This window comes from Anolis carolinensis, chromosome 2 (assembly GCF_035594765.1).
Source record: "Anolis carolinensis isolate JA03-04 chromosome 2, rAnoCar3.1.pri, whole genome shotgun sequence".
Lineage (NCBI taxonomy): Eukaryota > Metazoa > Chordata > Lepidosauria > Squamata > Dactyloidae > Anolis > Anolis carolinensis.
In genome coordinates, this window is record NC_085842.1 from 313,727,290 (window position 1) to 313,746,868 (window position 19,579).

A 19,579-nucleotide genomic window follows, 5' to 3' on the forward strand; every position below is an offset into this window, starting at 1 on the left:
GCCACCAAATTGGGAAGGATAGATAATACCCAAGGGCAATGTTTCTCAAATTGTGCTCTTCCAGATGTTTTTGACTTTAGCTCCCAGAGGACTTGTAAAACTACAACTCTCATGAGCCCATAGCATTGAGCCATGGCACTTAAAGTGGTGTCAAACTGCATTAAGTCCACTAGCACTGGTGACTGCACACACATCCTTTATTAAGATGGAATATGCTAAGATTGAAACTGTAAGTAAAGATTGAAGCTTTTAAAGGTTGTTTGCATTCAGCTTTAATCCCCTTAAGGACAATAAAGTGGTAGGGAACAAAGTGATGTGCCTACAAGGTAACCAAAGATGGTCTGATTTTGTGACTTTCCTCTACACTTCTCCAGCTGGAAGATGTTGGAGACATACTTGAAAAGATCCGCATTGGGCACGATGGCTCAGGCATTAATCCTGGTTGGCATCTCAAAAAAGTGGAGATACGCAGACTTCTACGCAATGGAAAGGTGAGACAAACCAATTTCTATTTTTATTTATCCCCACCAGATGAATTTTCTTTGTCGGAGAGCATAGAGGAAAACCAGAGAGCATTGCAGCTAGAACAGCAAGTTTCCAGTTCAAATCTTGTCACAGCCAAATTTCATAACCAATACACTGCTATCTATGAACCAAAAAGTATTTTACTCACCATTTTCTGACTGTAGGGACAGTAATGTTGGCCAGCTTAGTATGGTATTGCATTTTCCTTTCTTTGCTGTTGGAAGTTTCAGAAGGCTATAGAAGTTAGAGCAGAACTGCCTGGATGGCCATTTGTTGATAGTGCTTGATGTATTCCTGCAATGTAGAATGGGACTTGATGATCCTTGGTGTCTCTTCCAATTCTATCATGCTAGGTTTCTATTTCAGCTGTACAACATGAGACAGCTGTGTCGATCTGCAAGTGTTGTTTTCTCCACAGAAAAATGATATTTTCTATGTGGAGGTAATCCCATCTGTATTTTTTTTTTGTCAGAATGGTTCCTGAACGATGAATAGTATTTGACAACTATGTGTTTTTATGACTTCTTGTCATGAACAGAATGAGTTTATTTATTCTCGCCTCTGATTGTGCAAAAGGGGCCGGGCTGTGGTGCAGGCTGTTGAGCAGCTGCAATAAATCACTCTGACCATGAGGTCATGAGTTCGAGGCCAGCCCGTGGCGGGGTGAGCACCCGTCAATTAAAAATAAAAAAAATAACCCCTGCTCGTTGCTGACCTAGCAACCTGAAAGATAGTTGCATCTATCAAGTAGGAAATAAGGTACCACTTATAAAAAAAAGTGGGGAAGCAAGGTTAACTAATTTACGACCTGGAATGAAGAAGTGCCGTCAGAGTGGATGATGAAGCAGCTGCTCCCCCCTGTGGCCAGAATCAAACATCCCCTTAGGAGAAGGTTAAATTGCCTCTGCGTCTGTCTGTCTCTGTCTCTGTTTGATGTGTTTATGGGCATTGAATGTTTGCCCTATGTATGTATAATGTGATCCACCCTGAGTCCCCTTCGGGGTGAGAAGGGCGGAATATAAATACTGTAAATAAATAAAAATCACAAAGTACATGACAGTATATCTAATCCTTCTCTCTGTTGAGCATTTTCATTTTCACAGCATCCCTGCAAGGCAGTGTTAGCTATGGGATGATGACTGACCCCATGGTTCATCAGTGAGCTTCATGGCTCAAGGTCATGCAATGAAATTGACAGTTCATAGGGATCCCAGTTTAACCGTAGATCGTCCTGGTCCTTGCCAACTGCACCCACTCTGGCCATCGATGATTTAGTGGCCTTTAAGCTTGCTAATGTCAGGGGAAGATGGGTAGCAGAGTAGATTCCAAAAATCATCATTCTGGTCTCACCGCCCCCTTTCTTCCGCAGGCTGACTTCTCTTGCGGAGAAACAGCACTGGCCAACAGAATTCCAGCAGCCGGAGGTTCAGTTGTAAATCCAACTGTTGTTAAACTTTATTTACATATTTACAGTTACATTTCCTGGCTTCGGAGCATAGCATTCATTGTCCATCTCCAGGGAAAGCTCAAGCCGAACTCAGATAAGAAAAACAACACATTCCTCTGTCCAGAGGAAGTTCCCCCAAAGGCCGGAAGTCATGCCTGATAGGTCATAGCAATCACAACAGGCTGTCAGTCAAAACTAGCCTGCTGTTAACCATTTCATCACTGAAAAATACACACTCCTGCTCATCAGCAGTAAACACTTGATTTACATTTCATACAAAATACAACCATACTCCAACAGCTAATTCCTCCTTGCAGACATCATTGTTAGAAAGGAAAGACAGAATGTGGTCTTTGCCTTGTAATGTGTGGGGTTTACAAGTTCAGATTATCCAGGGCTGGGGAGCAGATTATCCGGGACTGGGATGGCACAAAGCAGGTGGGATCTCCAAGGACTTTGGGATAACGGCGGCAGCTGCTCTTCCTTGTTGTCTCTGAAACTAATGAGATTGTGCCGGCGTGGTACATTCTGTGCAGTCTGCTTCTTACATTCCAGGTCTTTGAGCAGCAGCAGCAGCAGCAGTGGCAGAAGAAAGCCAGATCTAGCTACAAAGGAGACCTCCTTCCGCATGGCAGGGAGACGCAAGGGACGGCTGGCTGGCTGCTCTCCCTCTAAGCTGCTTTGGTCTCCCTTGCTGCCAGATCTCCTCACCACCTGCCTGCCTCCTGTCTCTCCTCCCAGCTTTCTCAGCCCTGCCAGGATGAGGCTGTGCAACTGGGAGCCAAGCAGAAAGAGCCTCCCGCAAAGTAAGGGGAGCTGTAGGAACAAAAATGGGACAAGAACACAGCTTGGAAAGAGAGGCAGCAAAGGAAGGCAGTTGCAAGAGAAGCAAGTAATGAGAAACAGGTCTGCCACAGGGGTAGGAAATTCCATGGAGAGGGCAGAACCCATTTTCACCTCCAAATTAGGAGCCCCCAGTGGCGTAGTAGGTTAAAGCCTTGTGACTTGACCTGAAGGCTGCCAGGTTCGTAGAGAGCGCGGATGAGCTCCCTTTATCAGCTCCAGCTCCATGCAGGGACATGAGAGAAGCCTCCCACAAGGATGGTAAAAACATCAAAAAACATCCAGACGTCCCCTAGGCAACGTCCTCACAGACGGACAATTCTCTCACACCAGAAGCGACTTGCAGTTTCTCAAGTCACTCCTGACATGAAAAAAAAACCCTCCAAATTTCCCCGCAGGCTGCAATGTCTCACCCAAATATCTTTGTGTCATCGAAGGCTTTCATGGCCAGAATCACAGGGTTGTTGTGAGTTTTCTGGGATGTATGGCCATATTCCAGAAGCATTCTCTCATGAAGGTGCAAGGCTATTCAATGCCAATAAAGGTGGCCAATTGCTACATTCACACTTGCCTCAAACAGACAAGAGTTCTTTCTCCCACCCTGGACATGCCACAGATATATAAACCCCACTTGCCTATTTTCCAACAGACCTCACAACCTCTGAGGATGCCTGCCATAGATGTGGGTGAAACATCAGGAGAAAATGCTTCTGGAACATGGCCATACAGTCCAGAAAATTCACAGCAACCCAAATATCTTTGTTTTCTTGTTCAGTCCCACTCAAAAGGGCAATAGGAAGTGGTGTTAACATTTTAATAGGGACTGCCAAGGAGAATGGATTTTTGGGGGGGAGTATGAGCATAATGTACAGCATAATGTAGTGATTTGAGCACCTTTGAAGACTAGGATTCATAGGATTCAAGACCAGAATTGTTTTATTGCTTTGTCACTGTTATTTGTTTGTTTTATCGGGCCATGCCCCATGTAAGCCGCCCTGAGTCCCTTCGGGGAGATGGGGCGGGGTATAAAAATAAAGTTATTATTATTATTAGGATTCAATTATCTGGTTGATGTGAGTTTTCCAGGCTGTATGGCCATGTTCCAGAAACATTTCTCCTGACGTTTTGCCCACATCTATTACAGGCATCCTCAGATTAGCATTGAATGGCCTTGCAGCTTCAAAGCCAGATTAGCATTGAATGGCCTTGCAACTTCAAAGCGTGGCTGCTTCGTGCCTGGAGGCATCCTCTGCTGGGAGATGTTAGCTGGCCCTGATGGTTCCTTCTCTCTGGAATTCCGCTGTTTTTTTAGTGTTGTTCTTTATTTACCCAAGGTGTTGTTCTGTATTTAATTAAGGTGGCCGATTGCAACATTCACACTTGCCTCCAACAGACAAGAGTTCTCTCTTCCACCCTGTACATTCCACAGATATATATATAAACAGCACTTGCCTAGTTTCCAACAGACCTCACAACCTCTAAGGATGCCTGCCATAGATGTGGGTGAAATGTCAGGAGATAAATGCTTCTGGAACATGGCTGTACAGCCAGGCAAACTCACATCAACCCAGTGATTCGGGCCATGAAAGCCTTCGGCAACATGTTCAATTGTCTGTTTGGTCATAGAAACACCTAAGGTGACCTTGAATGAGCCCCGGAAATCCCAATGATGGATTCATCATAAGTCAGAAATGACTTAAAGCCACACAGCAACAACAGGATTCTGGGATGCTTGTGAGAATAGGGAACATGTTATGTAGTTTCATAGGAAACAAAACAGGCCTAAATTATTATTATTTTTAATTTTTATTGATTTTATTAAGGGGGGAAGTGTATAACATACAAAAGCATTATAAAAACAAGGTTTACGAGTGGTGGTAACAATCGGGGGGTAAAAGGGGTAAGTGGTACAGAAATAGAAACATAAGGGAAATCGGGGAAGGAAAAAAAAGGGGGAGGGGTACTACAAAGCAAACTTCCATTCTTTCCCCTTTTTGGTACATTACTTTTCATTTAAATTTCTTACAATATCCCGGTTCATTTTTCACATTTACATCTTTTGTTGAATATACATTTCCACTTTTTCCCAGTTGGTTTTCTTTATCGGCTTTCCTCTAATTTCTTTCATATACCAAGTTAATTTGTCCATATTCTTTATTCTTCAATTTTCTCCAACCAACGGTCAATCTGTGGGATCTGCTCTGTTTTCCATTGTTTTGCTAGAATCATTCTGGCCGCTGTTGAAATATATGTAAAAAGTTTATCATCATTTGTACTCAATTCTAGTGATGTGTCTGAAATTCCTAATAAATATAAATTGGCCTAATTTTTTTAATTTGGGGTTTTGAGAGACTGCTGGGGAGCATTATGAGCCACAACATTAAGAATCAGAGCTGCACTATTCTTACTATGTTTAATCTGTGGGTAGAAACACTCATACATGGTCTTAGTAACTGTACTGTTGAAGGGCACATTTCTGTTGATGCAAAATAGTCAGATCTTTGACTAATATGGTAATATGTCAGATCCCGGAGTATAAACTCTGGCAGGCATGGATGGAAGTCAGCACTCTGGATAGCTCCCTGCGGGCATTGCCTGCCTGCCTGCTTCTGTTCAGTCAGACAGCTTTGCTTTACCCATCTTGCTTTTCTTATAACCATAAAAGCAGATTTGGGCATCACCTGGCTTAATGCGAGTGCCTGGAAGAGCCGCAGCTGGCAGGGTGTGCCTGAACAACAATGCAGGGAGAGCCGCACACATTCTTGCTGAGGTTTTTGATTTGGGCACGTGAGGAGGAGGAGGAGGAGGAGGAGGAGGAGGAGGAGGAAATTGGGGCGCAGCGGGTGGGGTGCGGAGCCCAGTGCTGCATGATCATGCCGTAATCAGCCGCAGGATATTATGGCCTGCCACAGGATAGCAGTCGGCTGCCAGAGCTTCTAAAAGCCTTGCTACCTGATTAGACTGCTAAGAAGCGACTTGGTGTGTCTCTGTGCTGGAGAGGGGAGGAAATGAGGTCAGATTCAATTGAAAGCGTTTGGGCAGGCCAAGCCGAATGCACTACGGAGGGCGAAAGCCACGCCGAGGTGTGCCAATTAGATCTCATAATTATATTTCAGCTGCTGCACTGAGTATTTGGAGGTGGCGTGGAGGAGAAACAAGACAGAGGGTTTTTAGTAGAATCTGATGCTTCTCATTGTAAGGGAGAGGAAAGGTGGGCGAGGACCATCAGACAAGGGCACCCAAGTTCTCCTGGTAACACTGGGTATGGCTGCTTGTTAGGTGAGAAGTAGGTTCCTCCTTCTCAGGAAATGCCTTACACAATATATTTATTCCCGGTGACCAATGTCTAGGAGCTGGGAGTTCACAAGGGGTTGGATAAACAACTCTCACATGATAGCAGGTAGCTTTCTCTGGAGGACCTCCAGGATATGATGTTAAATGTGTTTTGCATTGAACATGCACATTATTTTCTTTTAAAAGAAAATGCAGATAACCACAGCCATCTGAAGACATTTTCCTTCTTGAGGCAAAGAAGCAAGCTGGAATGTGTTCAGATCAGGTCGGCCAAAATGGTCAAAGGTCTGGAAACCATGAATCCCTATGAGCAGCTGGGTATGTTTAGACTGAAGAAGAGAAGGTTAAGAGGTGTCATGATAGCTATGTTTAAATATTGAAAAGGATGCAATATATAAGACAGAGCCACTTTTTCCCTACTGCTCCAGAGACTAGAGCACAGAACAATGGATTCGAACTGTGTGACTAATCCAAAGTCACCCAGTGGGTTTCTATGGCTGAGTGGGAAAACAAACCCTGATCTCCAGAGTTGTTCAAATGCAATAATGAATTTTTGAAAACAAGAAGGAGCTGATGTTCATTTTTGCTTTTGAAAAAAATAATATTTTCTAATGTTAAACAATGCAGGGAGCTGTAGCTTATGTAGATTTATTTATTTATTGGGTCAGAAGCAAATTGAGGATACTGTTATAATGCATTTAAAAACACAAAGTTAAAAACGTGGCATTATACTAGATTTCCTTTGACCAGAAGCTGACCACTTGGATTGCCTCTGGAGTCACTGTGAAATGTCCTCCATTGTGCATGTAGCAGGGCTCAGACTGAGTTGTAGTAAGTGGTCTATGGTTTTTTCTTCTCCATGCTCACATGTCGTGGACTCCACTTTGTGGCCCCATTTCCTAAGATTGGTTCAGCATCTCATGGTGCCAGAGCACAGTCTGTTCAGTGCCTTCCAAGTCACCCAGTCTTTTCTATGCCCAGAGGGGAGATTCTCATCTGGTATCAGCCATGGATTGAGGTTTCAAGTTTTAGCTTATTTAGATGGTGGATTGCCTACTTTAGAGACTTCCAGAAGAAACAATTTACACATTTTGTCTATAAAAAGGGATGTTTGGGGATGTACTAGGAGCAGAGAAAAGGACAAGTACCGGCCGGAGACATGTACAACCTCAAGGCCGCTACACTGTGTGCATCTCTACTCCATCGCATGGATTCAGATGCTATCTGGTGAAAATGAGAAGAGGCAAAGTCATGGAAAGTTCTCAACCTTTTTAAAGGTTTTCACTACTGACAACCCATTGCCAAAAGGATAGCTCTCCCTACAAGGGAACTATCTGCCCAGAATTGCCCACAGTAGCTATGAGCATTAAAGCTTTATGGCACAAAAGACACAGAAAGGAAGAGGAAAAGGAGGAGGAGGAGGGAAGAGGACCGCAAGTACTAATTATGCACAATGATGTCTTCTTTTGGGAATAGTAAGGAAACTTTCAAAAATGCTGGACTTAGACTGAGGATTGGGGATGATCACAGGGAACATATATCTCCCCTCTTGAAACAGCTTCACCAGGTACCAGTTCATTTCTGGACTCAGTTCAAAGTGCTGGTTATGTTCTATAAAGCCTTTATAGAGCTTGTGGTCAGGCTGTCTGTAATACCGTTGTCTTCACCTATGAATCCACCAAAGATTGTTGGAAAAAGCTGTTTCTCAATTCTGTCACCATCTCAGGCACTTTTGTTTGAAGAGAAAGCCTTCTTGGTGGCTTTTCCCAAGTTACCATTTACCCCTTTATGAGGTTAGCCCTCTCTCTGGTGATTGGTGGTCTTTCAAATTGTTTCAAATTACTATTTTTAATATAATTATTTATTTACTTTTTTAAAAAGCTGCCTTGGGTCCAACATTGGGAGCAAGGTAAGCCATACATAAAATGGAATCTTTATAATGGCTTGAGAGAATTGAAAATATTCAGGAAGATCAGGCTCCACATGGTGATATTTCCTCTACATAGTTTGTATAATCTCCAACATTTCACAGATGAAAATGGAGACCAAGCCAAGCAACATCATAATTCTGTCAAAATAGCAAAGGCTATTAATAAGGAAGGATATACAAACTTGGTACAGCAGTTTGCTTTTGCCTGATGCTACTAGGAAGAGCAAATAGCTGTATCCTGCTCTCCTCTCCCTTCTCCTGAGTTAGTTGAATGCAAACTACTTTTACACTTTACTCACCTTGGCAGTTGAGGACAAAAGTGGAAAATTGGGGAAGGAGATGAAATGGTGGGACAGTTGCAACAGTGATGATAGAGGTTTATTAGGGGAACAGTCTGTGCCAAATTGTGCCAAATAAAGGATATGTAACTCATTATATGACTCTTATTGTCCAATCAAAGTTTCTCTCACTTATAGAATTACATGGAAAAACTGCTACCAGATGTCATTTTAACAAGCCGGTCTCTAAGCAGAGCCACTGAATGGCTTGGCCTGATATTAGGCAATTTTGTGTGTTTCTATGAGAGCTGTTACAGGCAGCTGTACTGTATAGAGGCTGAAGATCTTCCTGGAACAGCAAGAATAGAATGGAACAATCCAGAGAAGAAAGGAGTCCTTGTTATTCAGAAAGATGTTATGAAGGAATTGAGCCCATTCTTATTGCTTTATTGTCACTGTCTAGACCTAAAGACACCAGATCCTGCCTGTTCTTGGGAGCTAAGTGGGAGCAGCTCAGGTTAGTTTTTGGATAGAAGACTGCCGACAAATACTAGGTGCCATAGATTACATTTCAGAAGAAACAACTGGAAAAAGCACTAATGATTATCTCTTGTCTAAGAAAACCATTTGAAATACAGGAGGACACCATAAGTTGACTAGAAGGTGTACACAAAAACACATACATACATACATACATACATACATACATACATACATACATACATACAAACAATTACCTATTATTCATGACCCTAAACTTGAGCTTAAGGCTGGAACCCACAGTTTAAGAAGCAGTGTTCTAGAGACATGGAAACTAGCTTTGCTGTTTTAGTTTTGTTTTGTTTTTAAGCCATTTTTTAAAGCCGGTAGTAAGTCACAACATTTATTTTGCCTGAAAATATGGTGAAATTGCCCACCATTTCTTAGAGACTAAAATAAATTTCCCCAAAACATTTATTCAGGGTAGGTGGTTTCAAAAATGGTTTCCATTTTGAGGACAAGAAAGTTCTGTTGTGAGAAACAAGTAAAGGCTTACATATTTCAGAAGTAAATAAAATATGTTGGTTGGTATTTTCTGCTAGCTTTGGATTATTAAGGCAGTTGCCTTTTCCTGTGGTCATATTAGGGTTCCGAGAAGACCACGTTTCCATGTGATAAGTGGCTGGCAAGCTCAGAAGATGATGGTGAGATCATGCGAGAGCTGGTTCCATCCAAAGTCTTTACGGAAAAACTCATGAAAGATGGCACACTTAAGCAGATCGAAGAAGAAATTGAAGATTCACTAGAAAGTGAGTAAAGTACCAGCTGTTAACCCATCACAAAAGTCTCTGTCTCATTCCAGCTCTGATTAAGCCTAACAAAGGTCTGGATCAATGGTTCCGAAACTTTGATCCTCTAGCTCAAGCATGGGCAAACTTTGGACCTTCTGGTGTTTTGGACTTCAACTCCCACAATGCCTAATAGCCTACTGGCTGCTAGGAATAGTGGGAGTTGAAGTTCATAACACCTGGAGGGCTGAAATTTGTCCATGCCTGTTCTATAGGTTTTGGACTTCAGGTCCTAGAATTCCTAACTGTTTGCCAAGTTGATTGGATCTCCTGGGAGCTGAAGTCCAAAACACTTGAGGTCTGTGAGAACAATTATGTCTGATGACTGACATATTTCACCACATGAAGTAGCTACTGTGTAATCTAATTTCATCCTGAAGTCATATATATAGAATTGGCTCTCCATTTCTACATATTTTGCCTCCATGGATTCTGTTGTTCCACAGCTTGAAAATATTTTTTTACAAATCCAAAAACCAAACCTTGATTTTGCCATTTTATAAAAAGGAAACCATATTAAAATATCTATTTTTGTTCCTGGGTTATAAATGTCATTTACTAATGGATTCTATCATAAAAATATGGGAAAGGTTTATTAAAATTGCAAAATTTTGTTTTTGTGGGACATCCTGCAGCACATTTTGCCATAGTTTTTTTAAAATAAATATCTCATTGAGTCTCAACCAATTCTACATAGTTTGTAGCAGCCACAAAAACGAAGATTCTGGAGCATAACAACTACTTTCAAAGTAAGTACCACACAAACAGAAACAACACTTTCAAACTAGGAACAGATTTTTTCCAGATGTTGCTATATAGTGTAATGGACTTGAGCATCCATGGATTTGGACATCAACTGAACCCCAGCAAATATCAAGGGCCCACTATTCTCATCAAGGATTTTGGAATAGCTGTAGCTGCAGATTCACTCAGTGGCATTTTAACACATTTTGCAAAAGAAGGTGATAGAATCCAGAGAAAAAAACTGTGGCCTGTGCTGCAGGTGCGATGGATTAGACAACAGAGTCCTGTTTCTATATGAAGAAATATTCTAGCATGATTCATGTTCTCCTGGGCTAAATACATATCAGTTATTTATTGATTTATTCAGAAGTTTAGCATCCATAGGCATGATGCTTGGTGAAGAATGAAGAGAGAGATCCTAGCCCCAAATGGCATGTGGTTTAAAATAATAATAATAATAATAATAATAATAATAATAATAACAACAACAACAACAACAACAACAACAACATGATGATGATGATGATGATGATGATGATGATGATGATGATGATGATGATGATGATGATGCAGATGTAGAAGAAGACTGAGGAGGGATGTACAGTTATTTCAAGTGCATATACTACTTGCAGGGGGTTTCTTGTATTCATGTGATTTTCACACTAAAAATAATATAGCTCATTCAGTTCTAGGAATCTGGCCAGTCATTCATTACTACTTCAATCTTCTTCATTTGGAGATCAGACCTTAGAATAAATCAGAAGATGTTGTAGCAAATGTGCAAAAGCCCTTGGTCTCGGATTAACCCCTTTATCGTGGAAATAAATAAATGAATGCATCAAGCTTTGAGGTTTATCATTTCAGCATAAATGATAGTGTAAATAAGTGCTTACATGCTGTGTTAAACCTAAATCAAATATTGAACTATGAGCTTTCCTAACAGTATCCTCTTCCTTGGTGATTTTCCACTTCTCCCCAAACTCATTTCTAACAATTAATTTTATTTTGCATGTCATCTTATTCATTTCCAAGCCAATGAGACCCGGATTATATTAACTATTTTGCATTCATTATGATTTTTTTGTTTTTTGCAACACATTATAGGAATGTCACAACCATTTGGAGAGCAAATTGAAATACAGGACTGAAGACATTTTCATCATTTTCTCAGGATAGATCTTCCTTTCTCCCTAAACCCCCCTAAATAAACACCCCCAACTCCGAAGCATGTTCTTTCAAAAATTGGGATGTAAAGAATTTTAATAATTTCCGATGCCTCAATGAACCAAGGCAACCCATTGAGAAAGTGTCACAAATTTTTTTGGCTTGGGTGCGGGAAAATTGTGAAAAATTCATTTGCACAAAGGAATTGGGCTTGAGACACAAACATCCGGCCCCAAACCTTTTGGTACGAAACAGTATGTTTTGTGCAAACTTTTATATAATTATAAAATATTGGGACTAGTTATATTTTTTGCAAAATAATATCAAAAATCCCGCCATTGAAAAATCAGCAAAAAAAGTGTCATCTTGTATGGTTGAAACTTCTAAAATCATTCATTTTTTGCATGAGATCATGAAATATTTTAATTTTGATTTTGAGGTGCTGGTGTTGACTTACATGGCCCTAAAAATAATTTGGGGTCAAAATACCTGAAAGACAACCTACAGTATATACTCATGGTGACCTCGCGTATAAGGCGAGGGCAAGATTTGGGGCCAAAATTATGGATATGTTTTTAGGTATCCTTTGCCTTGGTGGCCCCTTGTAGATTGGGAGATGATACAGAAATGCTTTAGAGACAAACAGACAGACATACTCATCCAGAAGCAATTGCAGGACATAATAATTGCTCATCAGTTTAAACCCAGGGTTGAGAATGGTTTCTATTGAGATCCATAGGAAGAATTACCCCTTATCTTTATCCAAAATTCAATATGGGGTCAGATGTTTGCATCCAAACGTTCTCCACCCACAATTGTGCAATGTTCCCTATATGTTTGGGGATGAAGGAAATAATATATCATAATGGAACTGATGAGAGATGTTGCTTAGGGAAATGGGTCATGGTCTATTAATAGTTTAAAGTCCCAAATAATACATTGGGGAAGTTCCTGTAGGACCCTGATTTCAATGAAACTGGTAGGAGAATTCTCTTATTGCCAATTTCTCATCTCATCTGATACTAAAATGAGATACAGTTGTCATTTTCGAAGTCCTCCAGTGTGCCTCTGTGGTAGTGATGGGCCAGAAGTCCTTCATTTCAACTATTATGGTTTTGCATTTTCATGTGAAGTTCGGTAATTTATCCCAAGTAGTTACAGGCATTGTACTATATTGATAGATAGACGAAGTTCTGTGGAAATTGATTTGCTGCCACTAATGATGATAAGATTTTTTCCCCTTCTGCTACAGTTCAGACATACAGGATTACCGTTTACACTGGTGATATTTTCGGTGCGGGGACAGATGCCAGTGTGTTCATCATCATATATGGAGACCTGGGAGATACAGGGGAGAAGCAACTCAGCAGCTCTGAAACTTTTACCAACAAATTTGAAAGAGGACAGGTACCGATGTTTTTGTGCAGCAGAGAGAAAGGTGTTGAGATTATTTCTTGAAATATTTATACTCTGAGTGTTCAACTCACATAGGTTTATAATAACTTCATCATTACAATTTATCTAAAAGAAAGGTTTTTATGCATTTGTTTTGTTTGTTGTTTGCAGCCAAGTTGGCTTAGACTTATGATGACCTTGTGAGTGAAAGCTCTCCAAGACATTGTTATTAAAAGCCCTTATAAACTCGAAAGAATGACTTCCTTGATTGAGTCTATCCATCTGTAATGTAGCTTTTCATTTTCCCTACTGCCTTCAGTTTTATCGAGCATATTTGTCTTGTCCAATGAGACAAATTTGCTTATGAGATGTCCAAAGCCTAACAGTCTCAGTTTGGTCATTTTTGCTTCTAGGAAGAGTTCGGGCTTTATGTGCTTTAAGGCCATCAATTCCAGAATTGAATTCTGAGTTAAGTTGCCATTATTTAAAAGTAAAACTATGCAGAAGACCCAACAAATTTCACATATCTCAAGGCCTAGGGTTTTTGTTTTTTTAAAAAAAATTATATATATATATATATGTGTGTGTGTGTGTGTGTGTGTGTGTGAAAACATTTTCTTGCTCTTTGTTCATGTCTCAATTACAGTGTTTTGCATAATAGGAAATTGCATATTCCAGTCACAGTACATGCAAACATCAATATGACTATTTTCTTTACCAAATGGCATGTTAAAATAAATTCTAAGAAATAATATATATGAAAGAAGACGGTTAAGGATGATGTTATAAAAGTAGAGAAAAGTGCATTTGGGTTGGAGGAATGGGAAGTGGGGATTTCCAGAAATTAATGCAACTATTTCCTTCTCTCCCATGTTCAAGAATGGGTTGAAGTAAAGTGAAATCATTCAGAAGGCATTGTTCAGGTTTATTGTGTAACTGTCCAGGCTTTTGGCTAGGTGCTTTGTCACACAAAAATGTCCAGTTATTTCAGTGGAATAAATGTACGTGTGTAAGACATCAATAGGATTCCAATCAACATGTTCTGCTTGCCTAAATTAATGCACCTTTAAAGTCCAGCTTTTTCTGTTTACTTTCCCCTAGGATGATATATTCACAATCCAAGCTGTGGATCTTGGCAGTGTGTATAAAATCAAGATCCGCCATGACAACTCCTTCCCGAGGCCGGATTGGTACCTGGAGAAAGTAGAAATCCTCAATGAGGACACAGATGAACTGTTCCTGTTTCAGTGCGAACGTTGGCTATCACTGAAGAAGGAGGACAACAAGATTGAAAGGATACTCTGGGAAAAAGTAAATCATCCTGCTAAGCAGTTTTTTCCTTCCTTTTCCCCTGACCCCCAAAGAGTTAAAGATAATTTGTGAAATCCCACTTTCCAGCAGAGAAAGTGCTGTTGTGTGCCTGCAACTGGTTTCCAACTTATGGCAACCCTAAGGGCTTTCTTAGACTGAAAGTGTGTAATTCGCCCAACTGTGAGACAATATTCAGATTGCACAATTACAATATTCAAAGACATGGCACAGAGCAACATGCTGTCCACTCATTGCACTTCCATTATTATCGGCAGAATGGGTCCTTTTCTCAATGATAACTCTCCCCTCACCCCGCCCCTCATATGTAGCATTAGTTATGCACACATATGGCCATAACTGGATGCCAGCCTCTGTTTGTAGCTGTTGTACCCCAAGGCAGAACGAGCACTCAAAAACCAGACAAGAGCCAATATAACACACTATATATTTATTAAAGCAATTATATATCCAAAGGAAATCAGGTATAAAGTCTGAGTAAGGAATAGTTCTTTTAGAAAGTCAGTGGTAGTTCAAAAATGGGTAAAGGAAAAGGTCTGATATTATAATCCACAATGAGAACTCGATAGCTCTCCAAAGAAATCAAAGTGTCCATGAGTTGAAACAAAGAAACAAGGCTGGCAGAAACAGAGTTCAATCCACTGGAAAAACTTCGTAGCAATCAAGGCAGCAAGGTTGTCAAGGCTGAAGCAAACTTGAATCAGGAACAAGGAGTCAACTGAAGTAAAGTCAAGGTCTACTCGAGAGTCGCGGCACGGCACGGCCCGACTGGAACTGAAAACTTGGCTTGGAAACAAACAAGAGCTGGAGACGGAGTAAACCTCTCTCAAGAAAGAGCAAGGTTAACACCGCAACAATTCTACTGAGCGAAACACTTTTAACAGATTCCAGACTGTTCACAACTTAGGGAGTACAAACTCCCAAAACTTTCTCATGGGAACACTAACCATTATCCCATCTATTTGCCAGTCTCTAGCTTCGGCAGACCCCTTGTTTTGCACTTCTCTCTCTGGTTACAAAATCTCTCCGATTAAAAACCGCATTCCCAGGTGTCTCAGTAACATCTGGCTCTATCTGCAAAGGAGGAGTAGAAGAATCTTCCCCAATTAGTAAGTCTCTACAGTTAATATCTTCGGGCACCTGCAGCTGCAAAGGCCCCTCCGTGGAGGGTGAAATGTTATTATAATCAGCATTATCTGTGTCGAAGTGCATGTCCTGAAACACTGCAGGCCCTGGTGCTATGGGTGGCTGGGATCTAACAGTAGCCTTTCAAATGAGAAGAAGTATTTATCCCTGGAGCTCATCTCTCCTCCTCCAGCAAAATAGCAGTCAACGAACCCCACAGAAATCATAAAATAATAGAGTTGGAAGAGACCACATGGGCCATCCAGTTCAACCCTCTGCCATGCAGGAAAAACACAATCAAAGCATCTCCAACAGATTGGCATCCAACTGCTGTTTATAAACCTCCAAAGAAGGAGCTCCCACCACATTCCAAAGCAGAGAGTTCCACTGTTGAACAGTTTGTATGATCAGGAAGTTCTCTTCTGGCTTAGAGTCAATATCCCTCTTGAATTGCTTTCACCAGAACTTGGCACAATATTCCAGGTGAGGTCTGACCAAAGCAGAACAGAGGGGCACCATGATGTCCCTTTATCTAGACACTATGCTCCTTTTGATCCAAAATCTTGTTGGCTTTTTTAAGCTGCTGCATCACATTATTGCCTCATGTTTAACTTGTTCACAAAGACTCCAAGATGTTTTTCACATATTCTGTTGTCAAGCCAGGCATTACCCATCTTATATCAATGCAATTCATTTTTTTTCTGCTTAAATGAAGTAGCTGACATTTCTCCTTGTTGAAATTCATTTTGGCCCAGCTATCCTGTCTGTGAAGATCATTTTGAATTCTGATGTTGTCCTCTGGAGTATTAACAATTCCTCCCAATTTGGTGTCATCTGCAAACTTGATAAGCACGGCCTCTAAACCTTCATTGATAAAGATGTTGAATTGCACTGGGCCCAGGACAGAACCCTCTTTATGGCACCCCACTGGTCACTTCTTTCCAGGATGAAGAGGATCCATTGGAGAGCCTTTTGGGTTCATTTGCTTACAAATCCATCTAACAGTAGTATTATCTAGCGCACATTTTACTAGTTGGATTGCAAGAAGATCATGGGGAACCTTGTTGAAGGCCTTACTGAAATCAAGATATGCTACATCCACCGCATTCCCTGCATCCACCAAGCTTGTAACTGTATAGAAAAAGAGATAAGATTAGTCTGTCCTGACTTGTTTTTGAAAAATCCATATAGACTTTTAGTAATCATAACCTTCTTTTCTAAGTGATTACACACTGCCTCCTTAACGATTTAAGGGCCCCTGGTGGCACAGTGTGTTAAAGCACTGAGCTGCTGAACTTGCGGACCAAAAGGTCCCAGGTTCAAATCCCGGGAGCAGAATGAGCGCCCACTATTAGCCCCAGCTCCTGCCAACCTAGCAGTTCAAAAACATGCAAATGTGAGTAGATCAATAGGTACCACTCTGGTGGGAAGGTAACGGCGCTCCATGCAGTCATGCCGGCCACATGACCTTGTCTATGGACAACGCCGGCTCTTCGGCTTAGAAATGGAGACGAGCACCAACCCCCAGAGTCAGACATGACTGGACTTAATGTCAGGGGAAACCTTTACCTTTTACCTTAACGATTTACTAAAGAATCTTTCCTGGTGTTGATGATAGAAATCATTAGCCCAATAGCTGAAAAGGGTAATGTTTGTGGAAATTTGCACCATCACTTTGGGTTGAGGCACTCCTCTTGTTTGGAGCACAGGCTGCCACTATGTATCTGGGATTGCAGGACAGGGAGAAGATGTCTTACCATTTGAGATGGAATTTGAGTTAAGAAGTCCTTGGGATTTCCCAGAAGTAGTGGGAACCAGCTTCCCCTTGCCATTGTGACCTTGATTGTTATCTGTACATTGCATATAATGCAAAGACAACAGCTAAAACCTGTTCAGTGCCAGCAAAGTGTGATTTTCTACTGCTGTACTTAAGTGAACAACCTGGAACAATGCAAAAAAGAGAGATGATGTACAAACATCTATTCCTGTTGCTGTTCATGGTTATGTGGGGATTGGAAGTGTCCTTATGAACTGACGGAGCTCTAACCTGCTTTATTGCACAGGGTGAAAGGGAATTGGTTGTTCAAATAGGTCTGGGGTACCTCTTTACACAGACATCACTGTTAATGTAATCTCCCAGCACGTTCCAAGTAGTATCTTATGTCTGGAAATCAGTTGGAACATGGGTAAAAAAGCCATATTAGAAGGACTCCTTTTGTTTTCATTTCCTGAAAACAGCTGCAACCTAGGTTTTTTGCCTCCACCTGTGAAGTGATAGATAAGACACATGGGAAGTGGGCTATTACTCAAACCACTTTCAATTCTCAACTGCATTATTTTTTATCTCTAGCGCATCAGTACTGCAGTGAGGTTTCTAGGGAAAATAAGAGATATTACATGCTAGTTTCCAGCACAGCACTCTTTTCAGGTTCCAGCGGTGGAAGAGAAAACACTTCTAGGCTTTTTTTGAGAGTCAAGATTCACTGCAAGGATCAAAGACTGTCACTTGGATAGACTGGAGTCTGAGTCACCAAAACAAGAACAGCATGTTCTCTAAGGGCAATTTTCATGGTCCTTCCTGTTGAAACCTCCTAATTACGGTATCAGATTTTATCAACATGGGTTAAAATCAGTTCTTCTGTGCTGACAATGCCCTGCTCTTTGTGGTTCCATTCAAAACCTGGAAAAAGAGAAGGAGAGGGGGGTAGAAGGAGACTCTTCATCAGTTTTGTGCATGTCTCTTTGTGTGAAGGTGTTTTGAATTTCTCCAGAAGGTGGTAGAGGTGTCTGGTGTAGTTGGGCGGATTCATTCTGGATTCACTCTAAAGTCCAAATTATTCAAGGAGCTGAACTCTGTTCCTAAATTACTGAGGGCAGATTCACCATTTCACTGACATTAGAAGAAACAGCTCCTACTAGGATGAGTATAGGATGTGGATGTCTATGAACATTATGAGCTCGAAATAGAACCATTCCCTAGGCCTCCCCAAGAAATCCATGTGATCTCAAGAGTGGCAGAAGCCACTGCTGTGAAATATGACTTTTTTGTGAACTGCCATCAAATTGACTTCAGCTTATGGCAACCCTATGAATGAGAGATCTCCAAGTCATCCCACCATGATCAGTGCTGCTCAGGTCCTGCAAACTCAGACTTGTGGGTTTGTTGACTGAGTCTATCCATCTGCAATGCATTCGTCCTCTTTTCCTACTGCCTTCCACCTTGCAAAGCAGTGTTGTCTTTTCTAGTGAGTCATGTCTTCTTATGGTACAATAGCATCTCAGTTGAGCCATTGTGACCTCTAAGGAGACTCCAGGCTTGATTTCCTCCAGGACCCATTTATTTGCCATTTTCACAGTCCACGGTATCCACAAAATTCTTTTCCAGCACCATATCTCAGATGCATTGATTCTCTTCCAATTAGCCTTTTTCAATGTCCAGATTTCACATCTATACATAGAAATGGGAAATAAAATTGCATGGACAATGCTGACTTTAGTTGTTTATTCGTTCAGGCACTTCTGACTCTTCTCTTCATGACCTTGTGGACCAGCTAACGCCATAGCTTCCTGTCAGCCGTCACCACGCCCAGCTCCTTAAAGTTCAAGCCAGTTACTTCAGGGATACCATCCATCCATCTTGCCCTTGGCCAGCCCCTCTTCCTTTTTTCCTGACTTTATTCAGTGATATTTCTTTATACGTGTCTCATTCCTTCATAGCTACCTTTCCAACTCCTTTTTCCAATTTCTTGATTGCAGTCTCTGTCTTGATTAATAAGCATAAGAATCTTTGACTTTATCAATGTCTTCATTGATTGTGTTATGGAAACAATCTGAATTATTTTTTTTTTTAATGTTCAGCTATAACCCTGCCTTTGCACTTTCTTCCTTGACTTTCTTCAGTAGCCAATTGTTGGTATTTCTTCCTACATTTTTCTCATCTTCTTCAGTATCTCACCCACCTTTGTTTATGATACAAGTTAAATAAGTAAGGTGATGAAATGCAGCGTCGGCTGATCTCCTTGCCAATTGGAAAAATTCTATGCCTCTGTTATGTTCTACCAATAACCTATGCAGGATCTCAGGGTCATAACGGTGTCCCCCGAGAGAATTTTGTTTTGCAAATGAATGTGTGGCTTTGCTATGATTCACTAGCCGAGAAAATGTGGATCCTCTTGTC

General features: G+C 41.1%; 1 protein-coding gene across 1 annotated transcript in view; it reads left to right on the plus strand.

Moving 5' to 3' along the window:
- The window catches only part of loxhd1 (lipoxygenase homology PLAT domains 1), a 210,406-nt gene that overhangs the window by 129,124 nt on the left and 61,703 nt on the right, over positions 1-19,579 (plus strand). Inside the window, exons 27-30 of the mRNA XM_062972582.1 lie at positions 375-491; positions 9,444-9,606; positions 12,806-12,960; positions 14,050-14,259. Of these exons, the coding sequence (XP_062828652.1) occupies positions 375-491; positions 9,444-9,606; positions 12,806-12,960; positions 14,050-14,259 (645 nt within the window). The remainder of the gene's footprint in view (positions 1-374; positions 492-9,443; positions 9,607-12,805; positions 12,961-14,049; positions 14,260-19,579) is intronic.